The 21,910-nt window shown below is 44.7% G+C and overlaps 1 protein-coding gene across 1 annotated transcript in view; it reads left to right on the top strand.

Moving 5' to 3' along the window:
- ADAMTS17 (ADAM metallopeptidase with thrombospondin type 1 motif 17) overlaps nt 1-21,910 on the top strand; it is a 394,605-nt gene that overhangs the window by 64,830 nt on the left and 307,865 nt on the right. Inside the window, exon 5 of the mRNA XM_055555537.1 lies at nt 21,692-21,775. Coding sequence (XP_055411512.1) covers nt 21,692-21,775 — 84 coding nt within the window. The remainder of the gene's footprint in view (nt 1-21,691; nt 21,776-21,910) is intronic.

A 21,910-nucleotide genomic window follows, 5' to 3' on the forward strand; every position in this document is an offset into this window, starting at 1 on the left:
GAATCAATATCTGACTTTAGTGTAAAACAGAGCTGGCCTGTGCAAGGAAGAGAGGTCGTCTAGTTGAGGGAAGCAAGGAAGGAATCTGGGTCTTCTCTGGTTTGATGAATGGGCAGAGGAGGGAAAGCTTCACATGGTGGGTAGGTGGGGAGGGGCTGCCCACCTCAAACTTCAGACATGGAAGAATGTTTGTGTGCATCCCCACTCCACCATCTAGCCACTCTCCTAACAAGCAGTTTTGAAGATCTCCTGGCATAGGGGTAGGTGCCAGTTACAAATCCTGAAAGACCCGGTCCTTTCTGCAGAAGGCAGTGGTGTCACAGGTGGGCGACGCATCTGTGCTTGAGTAGGCATTTCTGCAGGGAGCACTGGGGGCCAGGTGGAGTGCTGGGGAGTGATCACCCCGAAGTGTGGGGGCATCATGGAAGAGCTGACCCTTCAGCCAAGCGAGGGTGCTTGCCCGACTGGAGGAGCAGCGGCAGGTCATACAGGGGGTGCCGCAGGAGCTACCTCTTGGGGAGGACAGGTGGACTGGTGTGTCTGCAGCTGTTGGTGTGGCTGGCCTTGGCCAGGCTGAGCAGAGCACAACAGGGAGAGAGAAACTGCCCACAGAGGCACAGTGGAGTGCCAGGGTCAGGGCCGGGCTGGAAGGCAGACAGACCTGGTGTGGGTTGTCCTTAAGGAGTGAGGTGAGAGGTGTGGGAAGGGAGTGGTTAACAATGCCTGATGCTGCTGCCGGCCCCAAAGGAGTAGCTTTAGGGATTGGTTCCCTGGTGGCTCAGACAGGAAAAGCGGCTGCTTGCAATGCGGAGACCGGGATTCCATCCCTGGGTGGGGAAGTTCCCCTGGAGAAGAAAATGGCAACCCACTCCAGTACTCTTGCCTGGAAAAACCCATGGACGGAGGAGCCTGGTAGGCTCCAGTCCATGGGGTTTGCAAAGAGTCAGACAGGACTGAGCGACTTCACTTTCACTTTCGGCATTGCTGGGGAGGGAAGCTGGGGAGGGGCAAACTGGGATGAGATCAGGCAGTGAAGAAGTAAAAACAGCATTGCAGAAGATCTTGGCTGAGGGAGAGAAGAGAAAAGAGCCTCACTGGGTGGAACCGAGGTCAAGGAGGACTTTGGAGAGGGAAGCGGGTGAGGGGGTACCAGAGTGGGGTTTAGGCCCAGACACACCTGCCGCAGGAGCCCTGCTCTGAGCTCAGAGCTGGCAGCGTCAGAACCACTTTGAGCCGGCCCCCCTGCGTGAGCAGCTGCGAGGCAGGGGCTTAACCACCACCCCCGGGACTTCAGCTGCCCCAGGGGCCTTCTGCCTGGTAACAAACGCACATACACCTCATGGAAAGTGGAAAGGCCAGGCCCTGGCTGTGCCACAGCCACTGAGAGATGCTGGGGGCGGCCTGAGAGCAGAGAGGCTAGAGACATGGCATGGGTCACACAGGCAGTCCCTGGCAGGGCTGCGGCCGTCAGGCCAGGCCTGTCTGTAACTCCACAGCGAAACATGATCGTAAGCCTCACCCTGGGCTGATGGGGATGGCGAGCCCCACGGTATTCCTGTCCACTGTGTAGTCAAAACTCCAGTACCTCGACCTCTGTCAGGTTGACTTGCCAGTGCTTGCTTTGGGGACACGTATCAATTTGCAAGAAACTCCATCTGTCTGTCCCCCACCCCCACCCCAGACAGGCCATGCCCTAAGGCTGAGGCTGCTTTGGTGGTGCATGGAGTCTTGAAGGTGAATTACCCTCTGGACCCACAGACCTCCCTGTAGGACGGGCTCGTCTGCAAAGCCCAGCGATGTGGACCCACTGGGGGACCGATCCAGGGCTGATCTGTGGACACGGGCACACCGTGAGATTTCAGGTCACCCTCCCCTTTAAAGTCATCAGCTCTAGGAATTCCATTAACTTCTTTTCTTTCCTTTCTCCCCCAACCCTTTCCTTCCTCTCCCTTTTTTACTTCCTTCCTTCCCTTCTCCAGATTTTTAAAACTTATGGTGATAAATATGTGCCAGAACAGTTTCTGTCTGACCCTTTAAGCCTGCAGCTCTGTACATTAGGTGCATTCACATTGCTGTACCGCCATCCTCACCATCCGTCCCTGGAATTCCTTTCGTCTTGCAGAACTGAAACTCCTCATTTGACACTGGAACCCCATGCTCCCCTCCCCCAGCCCTGACAGCCACCCTTCCATTTTGAATTTGACACTCACTCCAGTACTCTTGCCTGGAAAATCCCATGGACGGAGGAGCCTGGTGGGCTGCAGATCATGGGGTCGCTAAGAGTCAGACAGGACTGAGCGACTTCACTTTCACTTTTCACTTTCATGCACTGGAGAAGGAAATGGCAACCCACTCCAGTGTTCTTGCCTGGAGAATCCCAGGGATGTCAGAGCCTGATGGGTGGCCATCTATGGGGTCGCACAGAGTCGGACACGACTGAAGTGACTTAGCAGCAGCAGCAAGGACCTCATATATACGTGGAGTCGGACAGTATTTGTTCTTTTGTGACTGGTTGATTTTTACTCAGCACAATGTCTTCCAGTTTGGTCCATGTCCTTGGAGGTGTCAGAATCTCCTTCCTGTTTGGCTACATAATGTTCCATCATATGGATACACTGCATTTTGTCTGTTCATCCACTGATAAACGTTCGGTTGCTTCCTCCTTTAGGCTCTTTTGAATAATGCTGCTGCGAACGTAGGTGTACAGTCTGAGTCCCTGCTTTCACTCCTTTTGGGTATGTACCCAGAAGGGGAATTGCTCCTGTTTCAGCTTTTAATGGTGTTTGGCCCTGATTTCTGAGAAATATCCCTGAGCTCTGCGTTTGCACGAGCCCTGGCCTCCCTGGCGGCTGGTTAATGACGGGCTGCAGTGCTCCAGTGCCCAGAGCAGAGCCCAGAGGCAGCCTGCAGGGGCTGGCTCAGCACCAAGCTCTCTCACCTGTAGGTAATTTCATCTCATTTATTTATTTTTTGTCCAGGGCACAAGTCCAGGGGATAAACATTCATTACAACAGCTAAAGTAGTAATAAGGCAAAGCTCCTAGTTTGATACTTGCTTTCATAGTTTTATCATGTGGACAAGAGCCGCTGTTTTATTTATCACAGGTCGGAGAGGGGTTGTATGTGGGAGTGTTGGTCTCCCCACAAGCTGTAAGGACTGAACGACAGGGGCTGAGGGGTGGCGATGCTTGCCTTCAACTTGACCCTCTTCACACCTCTTCAGCTGCTGATACTAAGATGTTGGCGGCTCCAGGTCCTGCTGCCTGAGGGCACATCTGGGCCAACCACATTCATTTGAGATTTAGATGTTGCTTAACGAGGGCTTAACAGAGGGCTGCCTAATAAGGGCAGTGCCGCTTTGGTAAAGGGCACATGACATTTGTACACTGACAGCCCTTCGGTCGTCTGCTCCTTAGAGTTTCTTGGCTGGTCTGACGAGGCCAGAAAACAAATGGAAGCAGAGCTCACACCGACTCTCCCCACTGGCAACCTCTGTCTTGTTGCTCTGTGAGTCGCTGTTCAGAATATTTAAGAACCAGTTGCATTCAGACAGTGTACCTTGCTTTAAACAAGGCCACCGTCCACGGCCTCCAGCGTCCTTCAGTTTCTCAAACCCTAGTGTTAAAAATACAAAGAATTCTGTCTGTCCTGCCCATAGCTGTTTCAGACAAGGGATCTCTGTTAGTCAGTAAGATCATCTCTAAGCCGGGATGCCAGGGAAGGGCGGTGGCTGTACTGAGGAGCCCTGTCGTTAGACTAGGCCCCCGGGTGCAGCCGGCAGGAAGGGGAGGCCAGTCGCCCTCTCTCTCCTGGTGGACCGTGTGGGCGTGTAGGGTTGAAACAGCTCTGTCTCCTTCGCTCCTCTGGATTTGGAAGGAAATCTGCCGGAGAGGTTGCCACCTTTGTTCCATCGGTTTCTCTCCAGCACCATTTGGTGCTGATGTCCAAGTGCCCACCCCACCTCCCCGCCCTCCCACTTGGGTCTCTGTGGGCAGGGGGCTGACCCAACTCCTACGTGCCACTCTGACCACAGGGACTAAACCCGGACAAGTCCCTGTCCCCAGGTCAGGCCAGGGGGCTTGTGGGGCCGGGGTGTGGGACAGCCCACCCACAGTTGGCAGAGTGTGGGGGTTTGGTGTCAAGTGCTCAGTTTTCGTAGCATCACAGAGTTGTGAATTAGGTCCACGTCAATCAGTGGCTGATGGCCCATATTTCAGAGGAAGGAAGGGTGTATGTGGTGCCTTGACTAGTCCAGATGGACACTTCATGATTTCATGTCACTTCCTCCTCATCCTTGGTGGATTTTCTCATTCTCATTTTACGAGACGAAAATAGAGGTTTGTGGGGAGTTCGGGGTGCAGAGCCAGTGAGTGCCTCGCAGGGTGAGGTCTCAAACCTGGGCTGAGGGTTCCCTGTACCACCTGGTCATAAGGGAGACCACATATCTCAGATCTGCCCTTTCTTTCCATTTCTACTCTGGACTGACCGCCGTTGTTTTTTATCTTGACAACTGCAGGAGTATCTTCCCGGGCTCCTCACTTCCATTGTCTTCCCTCTTGGATCCTTGCTACAGAATGGCCAGAAGGGTCTTCTGACAGAATTAGGATGTTGTGGCTAGGAGCTCTGAGGCACTCTGTGGCTTCCCTTGTGGTGGATGTGGAAATCTTCCCCGCCTCTGCCCTCCCAGCCCGTGTGGCCGGGGCCCACCTGCTTCTCCCGGGCTTCACGCCCTTCTCCATGCCAGCATGGACTCCTGCCATGTGTGCCACCATTTCTCAGGGACCCCAGTAGGCTCCTCTCTGACTTGTAGTATCTCTTTGTCAGGAATAGTCTTTGCCCTACTTCATACAGAGTTGGCTCCTCTGTCTTTTATGTCTCCGGAGAGGCCCTCCTTGCTGACTCCTCTGTAAAGGCCACCTGTTTTCTTTATCATAGCAGTCTGCTTTTTCCTTGGTGGTTCTTGTCTTGATTTATAATTCCATTTCTTTCTTTCTTTTTTTTTTTTTTTGCCTTTTAAAAACCATCTTGCTGCAGAGTTTCTGTGTACTATTGAATTCAGGCTGGTATAAAATCAGAATGCTATGACTGTAGGATGTTAAATATAATGCTCATAGTAATCACAAAGAAAATAGCTATAAAATATACCCAAGAGGAAATGAGAAGGGAATTTTAAAATTTCACCATAAAAAAATGAAACATGCAAAAAAATCACTAATGCAGGAAATGAGGGCCCAAAAAAGCTATAAAACACGTAGAAAACAAATAGCAAAATGCAGAAGTAAGTCCCTCTTTGTCAGTAATTATCTTAAATTATAGGTTAAACTCTCCAGTCAAAAGACAGATTGAGTTTGGGGAAGAATGGATACATGTATATGTATGGCTGAGTCCCTTCCTGTTCACCTAAAACTATTGCAACGTTGCTTGTTAATCAGCTATACTCCAGTAAAAAATAAAAAATTGGTTTTTTTAAAAGACAGATTAGTAGAATGGATCTAAGAAATGCTCCAATGTGTATAAGAGGCTGACTTTACATTAAGACACAAATAAATCAAAAGCAAAAGAATAAAAAGATAGTCCATGCAGATAGTAACTGTAGAGATCAGGAGTGGTTACATTAATATAACACAATATAAACTTTAGTGAGAAAAAGTTACAAGAGACAAAAATATCTTGTATATAATAATAGATTCAATACAGCAAGAAAATGGAACAGTTATAAGGTTTTATGCACCTAATAACAGATCATTATAATATATGAAACAAAAACTTTATGGAATTGTAGTGACAAGTCTACAGTTTTCTGTAATAATAGACACTTCAGCTCCCCCCTTCCACACACACACACACACACACACACTATTAGTAGTGAATGGGAAAACTAGACAGAAGATAAGTGAGGAAATAGAGGACTTGAACAACACAGTAAGGCAACTAGATCTAATAAGATATACAGAACACTACCCAACAATAGCAGGATATTCCTTTTTTTCAAATGCACATGGGATATACTCCAGGATATACTGTATATATTCACAGATTGTCTCCACAGATTTAAAAATTATCATACAAAGTATCTTCTCTAACCACAGTGGGATTAAGTTAGAAATCAGTAACAGAAGGAAAATTGGAGAATTCACAAATATGTGGAAATTAAACAACACACTCTTGTACAACCAGTGGGTCAAGGGAGAAATCACAGGGGAAATGAGAAAATGCATGAGGCTGAGTTAAAATGAAAATGCAACATACCAAAACTTATGGAAAACAGGGGAAGCAGTACTCAGAAGGAAATGTATAGCTGTAAAATGCTTACTTTTATTAAAAAAAAAAAATAGGATCTCAAGTTAATAACCTAACTTTACACCTTAAGAGAGCTAGAAGAGCAAACTAAACTCAAGTCTAGCAAAAGGAAGGGAAGATTAGAGCAGAAATAAATAAATAATAGAAAAACAATAGATAAAATCAGTAAAACCAAGAACTGATTCTTCAGAAAAACTGAGAAAATTGATAAAACTTTAGCTAGATTGATTAAATCTTTAGCAGAGTTCCAGAGAATAGCAAGGAGAGATAAGAAGTCCTTCTTAAATGAGAAATGCAAGGAAATAAAGGGAAAAAACAGAGTGGGAAAGACTAGATATCTCTTCAAGAAAATTGGAGATATCAAGGGAACATTTCATATAAGGATGGGTATGATAAAGGACAGAAACAGTCCCAACAGAATCAGAAGAGTTTGAGGAGAGATGGCAAGAATACACAGAAGAACTTTACAAAAGAGGTCTTAATGAACTGGATAACCACAATGGTATGGTCACTCCCCTAGAGCCAGACATCCTAGAGTGTGAAGTCAAGTGAAAAAAGAAAAAAAAAAAACTTCCCTTAGGAAGCTTTACTATGAACAAAGCTTGGAGGTGATGGTATTCCAGCTGAGTTATTTAAAATCCTGAAAGAGTATGCTGTTAAAGTGCTGCACTCAGTACCTTAGGATTTAAAATCCTAAAAGAGAATGTTGTTAAAGTGTTGCACTCAACACTAAGAAGTCTGAGTGCCAAAGAGTTGGTGCTTTGTACTCAATATGTCAGCAAATTTGGAAAACTCAGCAGTGGCCACAGGACTGGAAAAGGTCAGTTTTCATGCCAGTCCCAGAGAATGTTCAGACTATTGTACAGCTGCACTCATTTCACACACTGGCAAGGTTATGCACAAAATCCTTAGAGCTAGGCTTCAGTAATACATCAGTTGGGAACTTCCAGATGTAGAAGCTGCATTTAAGAGTTAGAGGAGCCAGAAACCAATTGCCAACATTCATTCAATCATAGAGAAAGCAAGGTAATTCCAGAAAAACATCTACTTCTGCTTCATTGACTACACTAAAGCCTTTGACTGTGTGGATCACAACAAACTGTGGAAAATGCTTAAAGAGATGGGAATACCAGACCATCTTAATTGTCTCCTGAGAAACCTCTATTCAAGTCAAGAAGTAACAGAACCAGACATAGAACAACTGACTGGTTCTAAATTGATAAAGGAGTATGGCAAGACTATATATTGACATACTGTTTATTTAATTTCTATGCAGAGTACATCCGGAGAAGGCAATGGCACCCCACTCCAGTACTCTCGCCTGGAAAATCCCATGGATGGAGGAGCCTGATAGGCTGCAGTCCATGGGGTCGCTAGAGTCGGATACGACTGAACAACTTCACTTTCACTTTTCACTTTCATGCATTGGAGAAGGAAATGGCAACCCACTCCAGTGTTCTTGCCTCGAGAATCCCAGGGATGGGAGAGCCTGGTGGGCTGCCGTCTATGGGGTCGCACAGAGTCGGACACAACTGAAGTGACTTAGCAGCAGCAGCAGAGTACATCATGCAAAATGCAGGGCTGGATGAATCATAAGCTGGAATCAAGATTGCCAAGAGAAATATCAACAACTTCAGATATGCAGATGATGCCCCTCTAATGGCAGAAAGTGAAGAGGAACTCAAGAGCTTCTTGATGAGGTTGAAATAGGAGAGTGAAAAAGTGAATTCAGTAACTATGATCGTGGCATCTGGTCCCATCACTTCATGGCAAATAGAAGAGGGGAAGTGGAAGCAGTGACAGATTTTATTTTCTTGGGCTCCAAAATCACTGCACATGGTGACTGCAGCCATGAAATCAAAAGACGCTTGCTCCTTGGAAGGAAAGTGATGACAAACCCAGGCAGCATATTAAAAAGCAGAGACTTCACTTTGCCAACAAAGATTATTGTTGTTCAGTCGTCAAATTGTGTCCAGCCCTTTGCCAGCCCCATGGACAGCAGCACACCAGGCTTCCCTGTTCTTCACTGTAGTCAAAGCGGACAAAGGTCTACACAGTCAAAGCTATGGTTTTTCCAGTAGTCATATAGAGATATGAGAGCTGGACCATAAAGAAGTCTGAGTGCCAAAGAGTTGATGCTTTTGAACTGTGGTGCTGTAGAAGACTTTTGAAAGTCCCTTGGACTGCAAGGAGGTCAAACCTAAAGGAAATAAATCAGTATTCATTAGGAGGACTGAAGCTTCATGCTGAAGCTGAAATTCCAATATTTTGGCCACCTTATGCAAAGAACCAACTCATTCAAAAAGACCCTGATACTGGGAATGAGATGGTTATATAGCATCATTGACTCAGTGGAAATGAATCTGAGCAAACTCCACAAGATAGTGAAAGACAGAGGGGCCTGGTGTGCTGCAGTCCATGGGGTCACAAAGAGTTGGACATGATTTAACGACTCAACAACAGCAAACTGATTAGTAAAAAATCTTGAATTACTAAAATCAGAAATGGATGCAGGCACATGACTGTCAATTCTGTGAAACCAAAACGAGTTATAAGAGAATACAGTGGGCCACTGTACACTACCTAATTAGCTAAACCTAGATGAACTAGGCAAATACCTAGAAACACGAAGCTCACCAAGACTTAATCACAAAGACATAGAAAATCTGAGTCTACCTGTAGCTAAAAAGGAGATCGAATCAGTAATCAGTAATCTCCTGACAAAGGAAAGCCATGAACCTGACAGCTTAACTGGTCAATTATGCCATACATTTAAAGGAGAAAGTGAAGTCGCTCAGTCATGTCCGACCCTCAGCGACCCCATCAACTGCAGCCCTCCAGTCTCCTCCGTCCATGGGATTTTCCCGGCAAGAGTACTGGAGTGGGGTGCCATTGCCTTCTCCGATTTAAAGGAGAACTAATTAATTAATCCTCCGCAAACTCTTCTAATAAACTGAAAAGGCGAAAATGCTTTCTCTTTTCTATGAGGATAGCATTGCCCTTTAATGAAAGCCAGATAAAGACAGTCTAAGAGTACTATAGTTCCTTATGAATAAGGAAAAAACTTCCCTTTTGAATATTATTGCAAACATTCTCAACAAGATACTAGCAAACCAAAATCATATCATGCACCATGACAAAGTGGGATTTATTTCTGGAATTCAAGGATGGTTCAACATACAAAATCGAGGAATGTAATATACCACATTAACAGAAGGAAGGAAAAAAACAATCATCTCAGTTGATGAAAAAACAACTATTTGCTAAAATTCATCCATCTCTCGTGATTAAAAAAAAATTCAGCAAATAGGAATAAAAGGAAGGTACCTTAACATCATAAAAGCCATATATGAAAAATCCTTAGTGAATGTCATACTCAAGGGTGATAGATTGAAAGCTTTTTCTCTAAGATGAAGAACAAGGCAAGGATGATTTCTTTCACTACTTCTGTCCTACGTAATACTGGAAGTCATAGCCAGAGCAGTTAATCAAGTAAAAGAAATAAAAGGCATCCAATTAGGAAAGGAAGAAGTAAAATTATCTGTTTACAGATAGCATGAGCCCTATAGAAAATCATGAAGTACTAAGGCACAAAAATTAGCACTAATAAAATAATCCAGCACATTAGCAGGATGCAAAACCAATACACACAAAACAGTGATATTTTTGTACCCAAAATTGAACAATCTGAAAAAGAAATTAAGAAAACAATTCCATTTGCAAAAATGTGAAAAAGAATAAAATACTTACACATTAATCAAAGAAGTGAAAAACTTGTACACTAAAACCTAGAAAACATTGACGTAAGAAATAAAATAATACATAAATAAATGGAAAGACATTGATGTTGGTGGATTGGAAGTTTTATCAGCAAGATGTCAATATTGCCCAAAGAAATGTACAGACTCAATGCAGTCACTAGCAAAATCCTAACAACATTTTTCCTTGTAGAAATTGAGAAATTAATATCTCAAGAGACCCTGAACAGCCAAAACAATCTTGGAAAGAAAAACAAACTTGAAAGACATATTTCCTGATTTCAAAGTACTACAAAGGTAAAGGAAATCAATTCTGAATATTTATTGGAAAGACTGATGATGATAATACTTGGTCAATAATTGATAATAATTTGGTCACCTGATGCAAAGAGCTGGCTCATTGTAAAAGACCCCGATGCTGGGAAAGATTGAGGGCAAGAGGAAAGGGGGCAACAGAAAATGAGATGCTTGGATGACATCACTGACTCAATGGACACGAGTTTGAGCAAGCTCCGTGGGATAGTGAAGGACAGGGAAGCCTGGCATGGTACAGTCCATGGGGTTGCAAAGAGTGGGACACGACTTAGTGAATGAGCAACAATAGTACTCAAAAAACAGTGATACTGGCATAAAGACAAACATGCCGATGGATGGAATAGAATACAGAGCCCAGAAATATACTCTGACGTATGTAGTCAAATGCTTTTCAACAAGACTACAAAGACCATTCAGTAGGAGCACAACAGCCTTTTGAACAGATGGTAATAGCAAGGCTGGATATGTTCATGAAAAATGAAGTTGGACCCTTACCTAACATGATATACAAAAATGAATTCAAATCGGGTTAAAGACATGAATGTAAGAGCTTAAAAACTATAAGAATCCTAAAAGGGAAAACTTCATGACGTTCATTTGATAATAATTTCTTGCATATTATACCAAAGGCACAGTCAACAAAAGAAAGCAGGTAAATTGGTCTTCACCAAATTTTAAAACTTTTGTACACCAAAGGACACAGTCAACAAAGTAAAAAGGCAGAGCACAAAATGGGAGAAAATATGTACAAGTTACATATCTGATGATACCCAGAATATACAGAGATTTCAACAACAGTGAAAACCAAACAACCTCATTTTAAAATGGACTTAAATAGACATTTCTCCAAGAAGATATACAAATCTTATAATTTGTGTATCATATGAAAAGATATTCAGTGTCACTGATCGTTAGGGAAATGCAAATCTAAACCACAGTGAGATATTACATCACTCCCACTGAAATGCTATTACTAAAACAGTGTAAAATAATAGGTGTTGACAAGGATGTGGAGAAATGGGCAGCCTTGTGTACTTTTCTTGGGACCATAAAATGCTGTAACTCCTTTGGAAAACAGTGTGATAGTTCTTAAGAAAATAGAATTTATAATATGATCCACTTCTGAGTATAAACCAAAAAGAAATGAAAGCAAGGTCATGAACTTGTACGCCCACACTCATAGCAGCATTATTCAGAATAGTCAAAAGGAGGAAGTAACTCAGTGTCCACTGAAGGATGAATAGGTGGACAAAATGTGGTTGCTGAGGTTGTTGTTGTTCAGCTGCTAAGTTGTGTCGAACTCTTTGCAACCCCAGGGACTGCAGCACACCAGGCTTTGCTGTACGTCACTATCTGCCAGAGTTTTCTTAAATTCATGTCCATTGAGTCAGTGATGCTATCTAACTATCTCATCCTCTGCTACCCTCTTCTCTTTTTGTCTTCAGTCTTTCCCAGCCTCAGGGTCTTTTTCCCAGGTTCAGCCGAATGAGTCAGCTCTTTGCATCAAGTGGTCAGAGTATTAGAGTTTCAGCATCAGTCCTTCCAATGAATATTAGGGTTGATTTCCTTTAGAATAGACTGGTTTGATCTTCTTGCTGCCCAAGGGACTCTCGAGAGTCTTCTCCAGTATCATGGTTCAAAAGTATTAATTCTCCAGTGCTCAGTCTTCTTTATGTCCAGCCTCACATCCATACACGACTCCTGGAAAAACCATAACTTTGACTATTCAGAAATCTGTCGGCAAAGTGACGCCTTTGCTTTTTAATGTGCTGTCTAGGTTTGTCATTGCTTTATTTCCAAGGAGCATGCATCTTTTAATATCATGGCTGCAGTCACCATCCCCAATGATTTTGGAGCCCCTCCCCAAAATAAAATCTGCCACTGTTTCCACTGTTTCCCCATCTATTTGCCATGAAGTGATGGGACTAAATGCCATGATCTTCGTTTTTTGAATGTTGAGTTTTAAGCCACCTTTTTCACTCTTCTCTTTCACCCTCATCAAAAGGCTCTTTAGTTCCTCTTCACTTTCTTCCATTAGAGTGATATCATCTGCATATCTGAAATTGTTGATATTTCTCCCAGCACTCTTGATTCTAGCGCTTGTGATTCATCCAGCCCAGCATTGTGCATGATGTACTCTGCCCAGAAGTTAAATAGGGGGACAGTATACAGCCTTGTCATATTCCTTTCCCAATTTTGAACCAGTTTTTTGTTCCAAGTAAGGCTCTAACTGTTGCTTCTTGACCCGCATTCAGATTTCTTAGGAGGTGGGTAAGATGAGGTCTGGTAGTCCCATCTCTTTAGGGATTTACAAAATATGGTATATACACTCCATTATTATTCAGCCTAAAAAACGAAGGAAATTCTGATCATGCTACAACATGGATGAACCTTCAGAACATTTTGTTAAATGAAATAATCCAGTCACAAAAGGATACTGTCCAAACACTGTATGATTACACTCAAGTGAGGTCCCTGGAGTAGTCAAATTTACAGAGACAGAAAGCAGAATGGTGCTTACCAGGGGCTACAGCAGGGCAGGGAGTGGGGAGTTCGTGTTTAATAGCTGCAGAGTTTCAACTGGAGAAGATGAAAGTGTTCTATAGATGGAAAATAGTGACTGTTCCACAACAATGTGAGTGTACTGAATGCTGCTAAACCATACACTTAAAAATGTAAATTTCGTGTACTGCATATTTAACAGAATTTTTTAAGAACCCACCCTGCTGACTGTTCATCTGTGCCACCTATAAGCTCAAAGATAGGGCTGTATGTACCTTCATTGTTGTTTCCCCAGCGCCTTGTACATGTGTAGAGAATCAAGAAATTTTTGTGGCATTGTGAACTCATAAATGAGTGATTAATACCATTTTCTAACATCCTGTGCAAAGGATTTAGCACTGGAGTTGTGTCAACACTGGCTTTCCCTTTCTAATTCCTCGATTAATTTACTTCTGAAAAGCCTTTTGTATTCTAAGCATATCACACAGATGTGGTGTCCTAAACTCTGGCAGGAAGTGTTTCTACATAAATACAATTACATATTTACACCTCCCACCCTGTTCTATGGGTGGTCCCTCTCTGCCCCATCTCTCTTCCCGGCTCGCACCTTGTCCTTCACGGAGGAAGTATCAAGATGGAGCTGATAAAACAAGTTCAGTGGGCAAGAACTGTTGTGAGAGCGTGCTTGGCTGCCGCGAATGAATTCACTTCTGAGTCCTGTTGAGTCAGTCTGTAGAGAACCAGAAGAAAGGATGAGAACAGAACCACTTTGGTTGTTTTTGAGGACTTCTGAAGCATGGAAGAGGTAATAAAAGAACCCTGGCATCAGGCAGAGTGGTCCCATTTTAAAACAGGGAAGAAAGGAGCTCTGTAACCCAGAGAAGAGTGAGCTTGGCTCAGTCAAGGGTTTTGACTGTAAGCAGAAGAAACTGCTTCCTCCTTGGAAGGAAAGTTATGACCAACCTAGACTAAGTTTATTAAAAAGCAGAGACGTTACTTTGCCAACAAAGGTCTGTCTAGTCAAGGCTATGGTTTTTCCAGTAGTCATGTATGGATGTGAGAGGTGGACTATAAAGAAAGCTGAGCACCAAAAAATTGACACTTTTGAACTGTGGTGTTGGAGAAGACTCTTGAGAGTTCCTTGGACTGCAAGGAGATCCAACCAGTCCATACTAAAGGAGATCAGCCCTGATCATTGGAAGGACTGATGTTGAAGCTGAAACTCCAATACTTTGGCCACCTGATGCAAAGAACTGACTTGTTGGAAAAGACCCTGATGCTGGGAAAGATTGAAGGTGGGAGGAGAAGGGGATGACAGAGGATGAGATGGTTGGATGGCATCACCAACTCAATGGACATGGGTTTGGGTGAACTCCGGGAGTTGGTGATGGACAGGGAGGCCTGGTGTGCTGCGGTTCTTGGGGTCGCAAAGAGTCGGACACAGCTGAGTGACTGAACTGAACTGAGAAGAAACTGCACCTGGGCTAACTGAAGCAGAAGTGGAATTGTGTTTAGGAGGTGTGTACCGAGGAGCCCAGAATCAAAAGGGAGGCTGGGTCACCAGCATCAGAACTGGGGGAAGGTAAAGGGCAGGAGGCTGCAGGGAGGGAGGCCAGGCAGCAGGAGAGAGCAGGGCTGAGCTCTGCAGGAGTGTGGCCATGGTCCTGGAGCCACTGTGTGTCCTGGGACCATCTCTCCACTGCCGGCACCCCGCCAAGGCTTCTGTGGCAGGCAGAGTGAGTTTTCACCTGTTTTGGTTTCCTCAGTAGAAAGAGGGTTCCTTCCTTTGTCCAGAGCTCACCCAGTGAGGGAGGTTTCCCCAATGAAAACAGCATCCTTAGCCAAAAGAGAAAAATTTAAAACATCTCAGCAGAGTGTCCAGACTCTACACAGGCCAGAGCATGAAAGAGGTTCACTCACAAGATACACAATGGCACCCCACTCCAGTACTCTTGCCTGGAAAATCCCATGGATGGAGGAGCCTGGTGGGCTGCAGTCCATGGGGTCGCTAAGAGTCAGACATGACTGAGCAACTTCACTTTCACTTTTCACTTTCATGCATTGGAGAAGGAAATGGCAACCCACTCCAGTGTTCTTGCCTGGAGAATCCCAGGGACGGGGGAGCCTGGTGGGCTGCCATCTATGGGGTCGCACAGAGTCTGACATGACTGACACGACTTAGCAGCAGCAGCACAAGATACGTGATTCTGTGGTTCCATTTCAGGGTATATACACAAAATGAAAGCAGAGTCTCCAAGAGATATTTATTTGTTCACGGCAGCATTATTCACAAATAATTCACAAAGGGAGGAAACAACCTAAATATCCATTGAAGGATAAGCAAAAATGTGTGTGTATGTATATACGTATAAGCACACATACATAATTGAATATGATTCAAATTTAAGAAGGGAAGAAACTCTGCCATATGCTATGATGTAGGTGAACCTTGGGCACATTATGGTAAGGAAATAAGCCAATCACAAAAAGACAGGTACTGTATGATTCCACTCATAAGAGGTGCCTGGTGTAGTCGTATTTATAGACACGGAAAGTAGTGGTGGGTTGCCGGGACTAAGGGGAGACGGGAGTGAGTTGTTGTTGAATGGGTGCAGAGGTTCAGTCTGGGAAGACAGAAGGGCTGCGAAGATGGATGTAGTGACGGGAGCACAACAACGACAGTGCATTTAACGCCACTGAACTGTGTACTTAACAGTGGTTAAGACAGTGAAGTTATATTATATGTATTATGTGTGTGCTATGGGTGTGCCCAGTTGCTCAGTCGTGTCCGACTTTTTTTCTGACCCTGTGGACTGTAGCCTGCCAGCCTCCTCTGTTTATGGCATTTTCCAGGTAAGAATACTAGAGCAGGCTGTCCTTTCCTCCTCCAGGGAATCTTCCCAACCCAGGGATTGAACCCACTTGCATCTCCTGAGTTGGCAGGTGGATTCTTTACCACCTGCACCACCTGGGAAACCCTGTATGTATTTTATCACTATAAAAAAATAAAATGAGATACACTCAGTAATTCCGTTCAGTTACGTTTTTACTGGGTACCTAATGTGCATTGGGGACTTTTCTAGGGATCAAGCAGGGACCATGACACTTCCCATCTTCATAGAGCTCATGTGGTGGCACCAACCAAGAGCACCCAGCAGACAGCTCCGTGAGATTTGTGTGCAAATTTTAAAAAATGCTACACAAAGATCCAGGTGGTAGCAAGTGACCAGGGCAGTTAAGGACACCTCTGTGATGACTGACCCTCTATTTAGAAGGGAAGGCATTGCCCTGACATAAGGAACCAGCCAGTAGGGTCATCCTGGCATCTGGGAGGCAGAGGGAGAGGTGCTTCCGTGGGTGATGGGAGGGCGGGCCGTGGTGCCCAGGCGCTCAGCTTCGCTGTGAGTGAGCTGGAAGGCTGCTGCACGGGTCAGTTGTGTCTTAAAAGATCCCTCCCTCCTGGGTGAGAGGGAGATAGGGTCCCGCTGGGTTGTGTGTTCCAGCAGTCCTCTTCCCACTGCGAGTATGCTTACCTGTGCGGTTATGTGTCAAGAGAGACATTTCGCCCAGACCTGGATCTCTGAGCTGTCAGCAAGCTGCAGCTTGTGCCCTGAGTGATTTGAAAATCTGGCTGATTTTCCAAATGTGCGGTAGTGCCTTTTTTATATGCATGACTTGATTTTCCTTTGCTTGGGGGTGATGGTGACAGTGGAGCAGGAATATTTTAAAGAACAAATTGCAGACGGAAACAGGTGGTGCTGAGACTCGAAGCCCTGGGTCTGGGCAGCCAAACTGGAAAATGGGGCCACTTGACAGAGCTTTGGTTGTTTTTAGCTTCCTTAACAACCACAGAGTGGAACGAAAACCTGAGACATTCCAGGCGAGTTCTGTTTGGAGGAAAAATGACATCAATTTGACTCAATTACCATGTGAAACATACAACAAGCCTCTCTCTGGTGAGCAGAGACCAGCGGCGTGTTCAAAGGCTCACTGGTTCCCACAGCCTAGGGATCCTGGGGGGCTTGGTGGATGTAGACGGCTTGTCTCCCCCCTGGCTGTCTGATTCATTGGGTGTGGGGTGGGCTCCAGAATGCATTTCCAAATTGTGCCCAGGGGGTGTTGCTGCTGCTTCAGGGACCCTGGTCAGAGGGACTGCTAGAGAATATAGCCCCCTCCAGGATGGGGCCTTGGTGGGTGCAGCCGGCGGTGTGAGCGTGTCACCTCTGGTTCCACTCTGTCCCTAGGGAGGCCCTGAATCATGCTGGTAGGTGGTGCTCTTGTGAGCACCCTCCCCGCCCACCCCACAGGCCTGGAGTTGGGAACAGCACCCCTACCCAGCCTTTGGACCAGTTCCTTCCACGTGCTCCGTCACCTGTCCCTGTCTGCCCCTCCCTGACGGTGTCCCCAGGTCGCCGCGCTGCTGGCCGCAGGGCCCCGGCTAGGCGCCCGGGTGCCGATGCGGTGGACGCAGCAGGGGCTCTGAGCGTGCCAGGACGCAGCCAGCCAGAGCGGGACAGCCTCCAGACATCGCTGCGCGGCTTCCTCTCCAACCAGGTGTCTCTCTAAAGACCATGAGGCCGCCACCTCCACGGCTCTCTCGAGCGTGCCTTTCCACACAGGCGAGGAAGACAGACAGCCTTTGCTACACGTCTCTGGGGCCTGGTGCTTTGTGTTCTGGGGTGCCGTCGGGTTTTCAGCTGGCCAGCCTGGCTTGGCCCCGGCCCCCGCGGGAGAGCGCGTGTGTCTGCCGGGCTTTGCGGGAGCGTGCTCTGCCCTCGGGACAAGACGTTTCAGCCGCGATCAGGTTTCCATACCCGCTCTCCTGAACGTGAGCCTCCCGGTTACACATCAAGGCTGGTAGCTTCCTGCAGGCTTCCTAGAGAACATCTTGAGAGCATGAGGCTTCTTAAGTTAGCTAACGAAAAGTTTTAATTTGGTAAAATGCACATAGCAGAATTTACCATTTTAGTCATTAAGTGTGCAGTTCAGGATGGTTACATGTATTCACATTGTTGAGCAACCAAACCTGAGAACTTTGTTATCTGGCAAGACTGGAACTCGGTGCTCATTAAACAGGTCCCCATCTTGTCCTCCATCCCAGCTCCTGGAGCATGAAGCTTTTCTCCTGCTCCAGCTCATGTATTTTTTTGTGTATTTGTTCCAAGGATGGCACCTGAGCCTTATACAGAATGTGCCGAACTGTCCTCAGGTGGAGAGGAAGAACCCAGCAATTCTGAGGAGGGAGTTTGTCCCTATGGTTCTGTCCTTGCTGAAACCTGCATCATTCCGTTCAGGCACCATTCTTTATGCTGCTTTCAGGGGGTGTGTCAGAACACTCTGAGAACTGGTTTCCTGTGTTGTTCCTTTAAACCTGCAGTATTCTTTAATGTCTTTGGCCGGTGTTACTGTTACAGGCAATGTTTCGATTGCGCTTTGAAACCCTCTGTGACTTGAATTTTCTCCCTCATAATTTAAAGTTTTTATTCTTCCCAGTTTTCATGTTTTGAATTGAGGTTTTCTAGTTTGGGCCCAGTCCTAAGGCTGAATATTTCTGGAAAAATTTGATTTATAGCCATTGGGTGGTTCTCAGAATATCAAAACAAGGAAAAAGTTATGTGCTTTTCCTTTCTTCACCCAGGTTTGGGGATAGGTAGCTAAGGCATGACTTCAGAATTGGCCTACAGATGATCCAAAATTTAAAAAATGACTGCAATTTTGTTCGTAAGGAAAGAAAAAGTTTTGGAAGGAGGGAGTGAGAACAGAAGAACTGAATATGTTGTCTTTTTCCTTGTGGGAAAGAATATTAAATTACACAAAGATTGTTTTGCTTTAATAATAGCTTTCAAAGAGAAAAGTCCAAGCACTGACACAGCTAATTCCTTTGTCGTACAGATGCTCAAACACTGCATGCCTGGTTTCTGCTGCTTCCATGCCCCGTGGTGTGCCCAGCTTCACAGGGCCTGGATTAACTGTGTCCGCGCTGTCAGCTGTAGCCATTGCTTTATGTTGCTGCTGATGTACTGGAGAGAAAGTTTTAATGCCCCTGCTGAAAAATTCTCCCTCTAGATTACGTCTATCAGAAAAAAAGTAACATATCCAGAATCAAGTGAAGTAAGTTAGAAACAGATACAGTATGATCTCATTTATAAGTGAAATCTAAAAAAAAAAAACTGAACTTATAGATACAGAGAACAGATTGGTGGTTCCCAGAGGCTGAGAGTAGGGAAATGGGTGGAGGTGGTCAAAGGTGCTAGCTTTTAGTTATAAGATAAATAAGTCCTGGGGATGTAATGTACAGCATGGTGACTATAGTTAACAGGACTATAGTATCATATATTTGAAAGCTGCGAAGAGGAAAGTCTCTCAGTTGTGTCTGACTCTTTGTGACCCTACAGACTATAGCCTGCCAGGCTCCTCTGTCCATGGAATTCTCCAGGCAAAAATACTTAAGTTGGTTGCCATTCCCTTCTGCAGGGGATCTTTCTGTACCAGGGATCAAACCTGAGTCTTCCACATTGCAGACAGATTCATTACCATCTGAGCCACCGGGAAAGTCCAGAGAGTTGCTAAGAGAGTAGGTCTTAAAAGTTCTTTCACAAGAAAAACAGTTGTAACTGTGTGGGTTGAAGCATGTTAACGAAACTTACTGTGGTAATCATTTTGAGATATGTATATATTTACTATATTATATATACTGTGGTATATAGGATATATAATCATAATGTTATATTGTTATTCAGTTGCTCAGTCACGTCTGACCCTTTGTGACCCCATGGACTGCAGCACATCAGGCTTCCCTGTCCTTCACCGTCTCCCAGAGTTTGCACAAATTCATGTCCATTAGGTCGGTGACATCATCCAACCATCTCATCCTCATGTTCCCTTCTCCTCCTGCCTTCAATCTTTCCCAGCATCAACATCATGTTGTATACCTGAACCTAAGGCAATTATATATTAATAACATTGGGAAAAGGACATAATGAAACAAAAGTATTTTCCTAATTTAAAAGGAAAAGGGAATATTTAAAAGGTTCTTACCTTTTCCCTCTTATCTTATACTGCTACCTCTATCACCTACTCTGCTCTGCCTCCCTGCATCCCACTCTCTCCTGAGAAGGAACTCAGGAGGATGTCATGATCTGGGGGTCCTCAAATCCGATGTTTTTTTTTTTTTTTTCTGTCTACATCAACTTTCATTCTTCTGTCTTACTTGACTTTTCCTATCCTTCTTCCCCTTGAATTCTGTGATTTCTTGATGTTGCTGCTGCTGCTGCTAAGTCGCTTCAGTCGTGTCCAACTCTGTGCGACCCCATAGACAGCAGCCCACCAGGCTCCCCCTGGGATTCTCCAGGCAAGAACACTGGAGTGGGTTGCCATTTCCTTCTCCAATGCATGAAAGTGAAAAGTGAAAGTGAAGTCGCTCAGTCATGTCCGACTCTTTGCGAGCCCATGGACTGCAGCCTACCGGCTCCTCCATCCGTGGGATTTTCCAGGCAAGAGTACTGGAGTGGGGTGCCATTGCCTTCTCCGTCTTGGTGTTGAGACCCCTGTAACTAAGTTCTACCAACAAGAGGTGCAGAATTAAGGGGGCATATGCTTTTCTGTTATGGGCTTCCCTGGTGGCTCAGATGGTAAAGTGTCTGCCTGCAATGCGGGAGACCTGGGTTCAATTCCGGGGTCAGGAAGATCCCCTGGAGAAGGAAATGGCAATCCACTCCAGCACTCTTGCCTGGAAAATCCCATGGACGGAGGAACCTGATAGGCTACAGTCCATGGGGTCGCAAAGAGTCGGACACGACTGAGCGACAAATTTTGTTTTTGTTTATGTTTTTCTGTTACTGTATCTCATGACGAACTTTGGTTAGAATGAGGACTTAAGGTAAAATAGGAATGTGGCCTTTATGGCTGGACAAGGCTAGATTTGGATTGTGGTCATAGTTGACTGACTGTGAGTCCGGAGCAAGTGGCTTTATTTCATTCAATCGAGGTTGGTGGAGATACCACCCATGATGGGTTGTGAGGAGGGTTAGGGATGATGCAGATTGGCACGTGGCAGAGGGCCACAGGCATGGACTTTGCCCATCCCGTCATGAAGATCCTCTTCACCCTCCTGCAGGAAACCCCAGAATCAGCTGAAACCATTTCTTTTTTTTTTTTTTTCAAATTCACCCATCCTATGTATTTTTTTTTCAACCAGCCTATTTCCAATTGGTCTTTGCATGTAAGCTTGTATGCCCTCACATGTATGTGATTCCAGAGTTTCCTGTTATGCAAGTTTCTTTTGAGGAATTTATGGGAATTTTTTTTGTCTCAGAAGGCCTTTTAAATAAAATCTGGGTTATAAATCTTACATGTATGTATTTTTTGTTCCAATAAATATCTATGAACATTGAAATTTGAATTTCATATATATATATATATATGATTGCAAATCATATATTTAGATTTTTTTGTACTGGAAGAACACAGTTTTTAAAAAATATTTTTAAGTAATTAACATTTAATGAATATAATTTATATTTCATTAATTTATAAATGAATATATTTATATTTCATTCATTTATATTTTATGTTTTAGATTTATTAAAAAATTGACAGTACATTGAATTCCCATTCACAATTTCCCCTGTTACTGACATCTTACATTAATATGAAATGTTTATTATAACTAATGGGGTAGTGTCGTTGATTATTATTGACTGACGTCCATAGTTTGTTCAGATATCCTTAGTTTTTATCTAATATCTTTGTTTGTTTTAGGATACTGCTTTTTTTTTTTTGGTATCTCTCTACATTTCTTTTTTTCTCTCTTGACAGGTATACAATATGTTTCAGCACCAGAGCCTTGGAATTAAAGTCAACATTCAGGTTACCAAGCTTGTCCTGCTACGACAACGTCCTGTAAGTGTCCGTCAGCACGGTTACAGGAAACGAATCTGGTCCTTAGGCTTCTTATGGCTGTTGGGTGCTGAGGAGGAGCCCGGTGTTTTGCTTCGTCCTCCGTCCCTGGCTGTGCAGGAGGCAGCAGCGTGGCCC

The sequence above is a fragment of the Bubalus kerabau genome, chromosome 19 (genome assembly GCF_029407905.1).
Source record: "Bubalus kerabau isolate K-KA32 ecotype Philippines breed swamp buffalo chromosome 19, PCC_UOA_SB_1v2, whole genome shotgun sequence".
NCBI classification, from domain to species: Eukaryota; Metazoa; Chordata; class Mammalia; order Artiodactyla; family Bovidae; genus Bubalus; species Bubalus kerabau.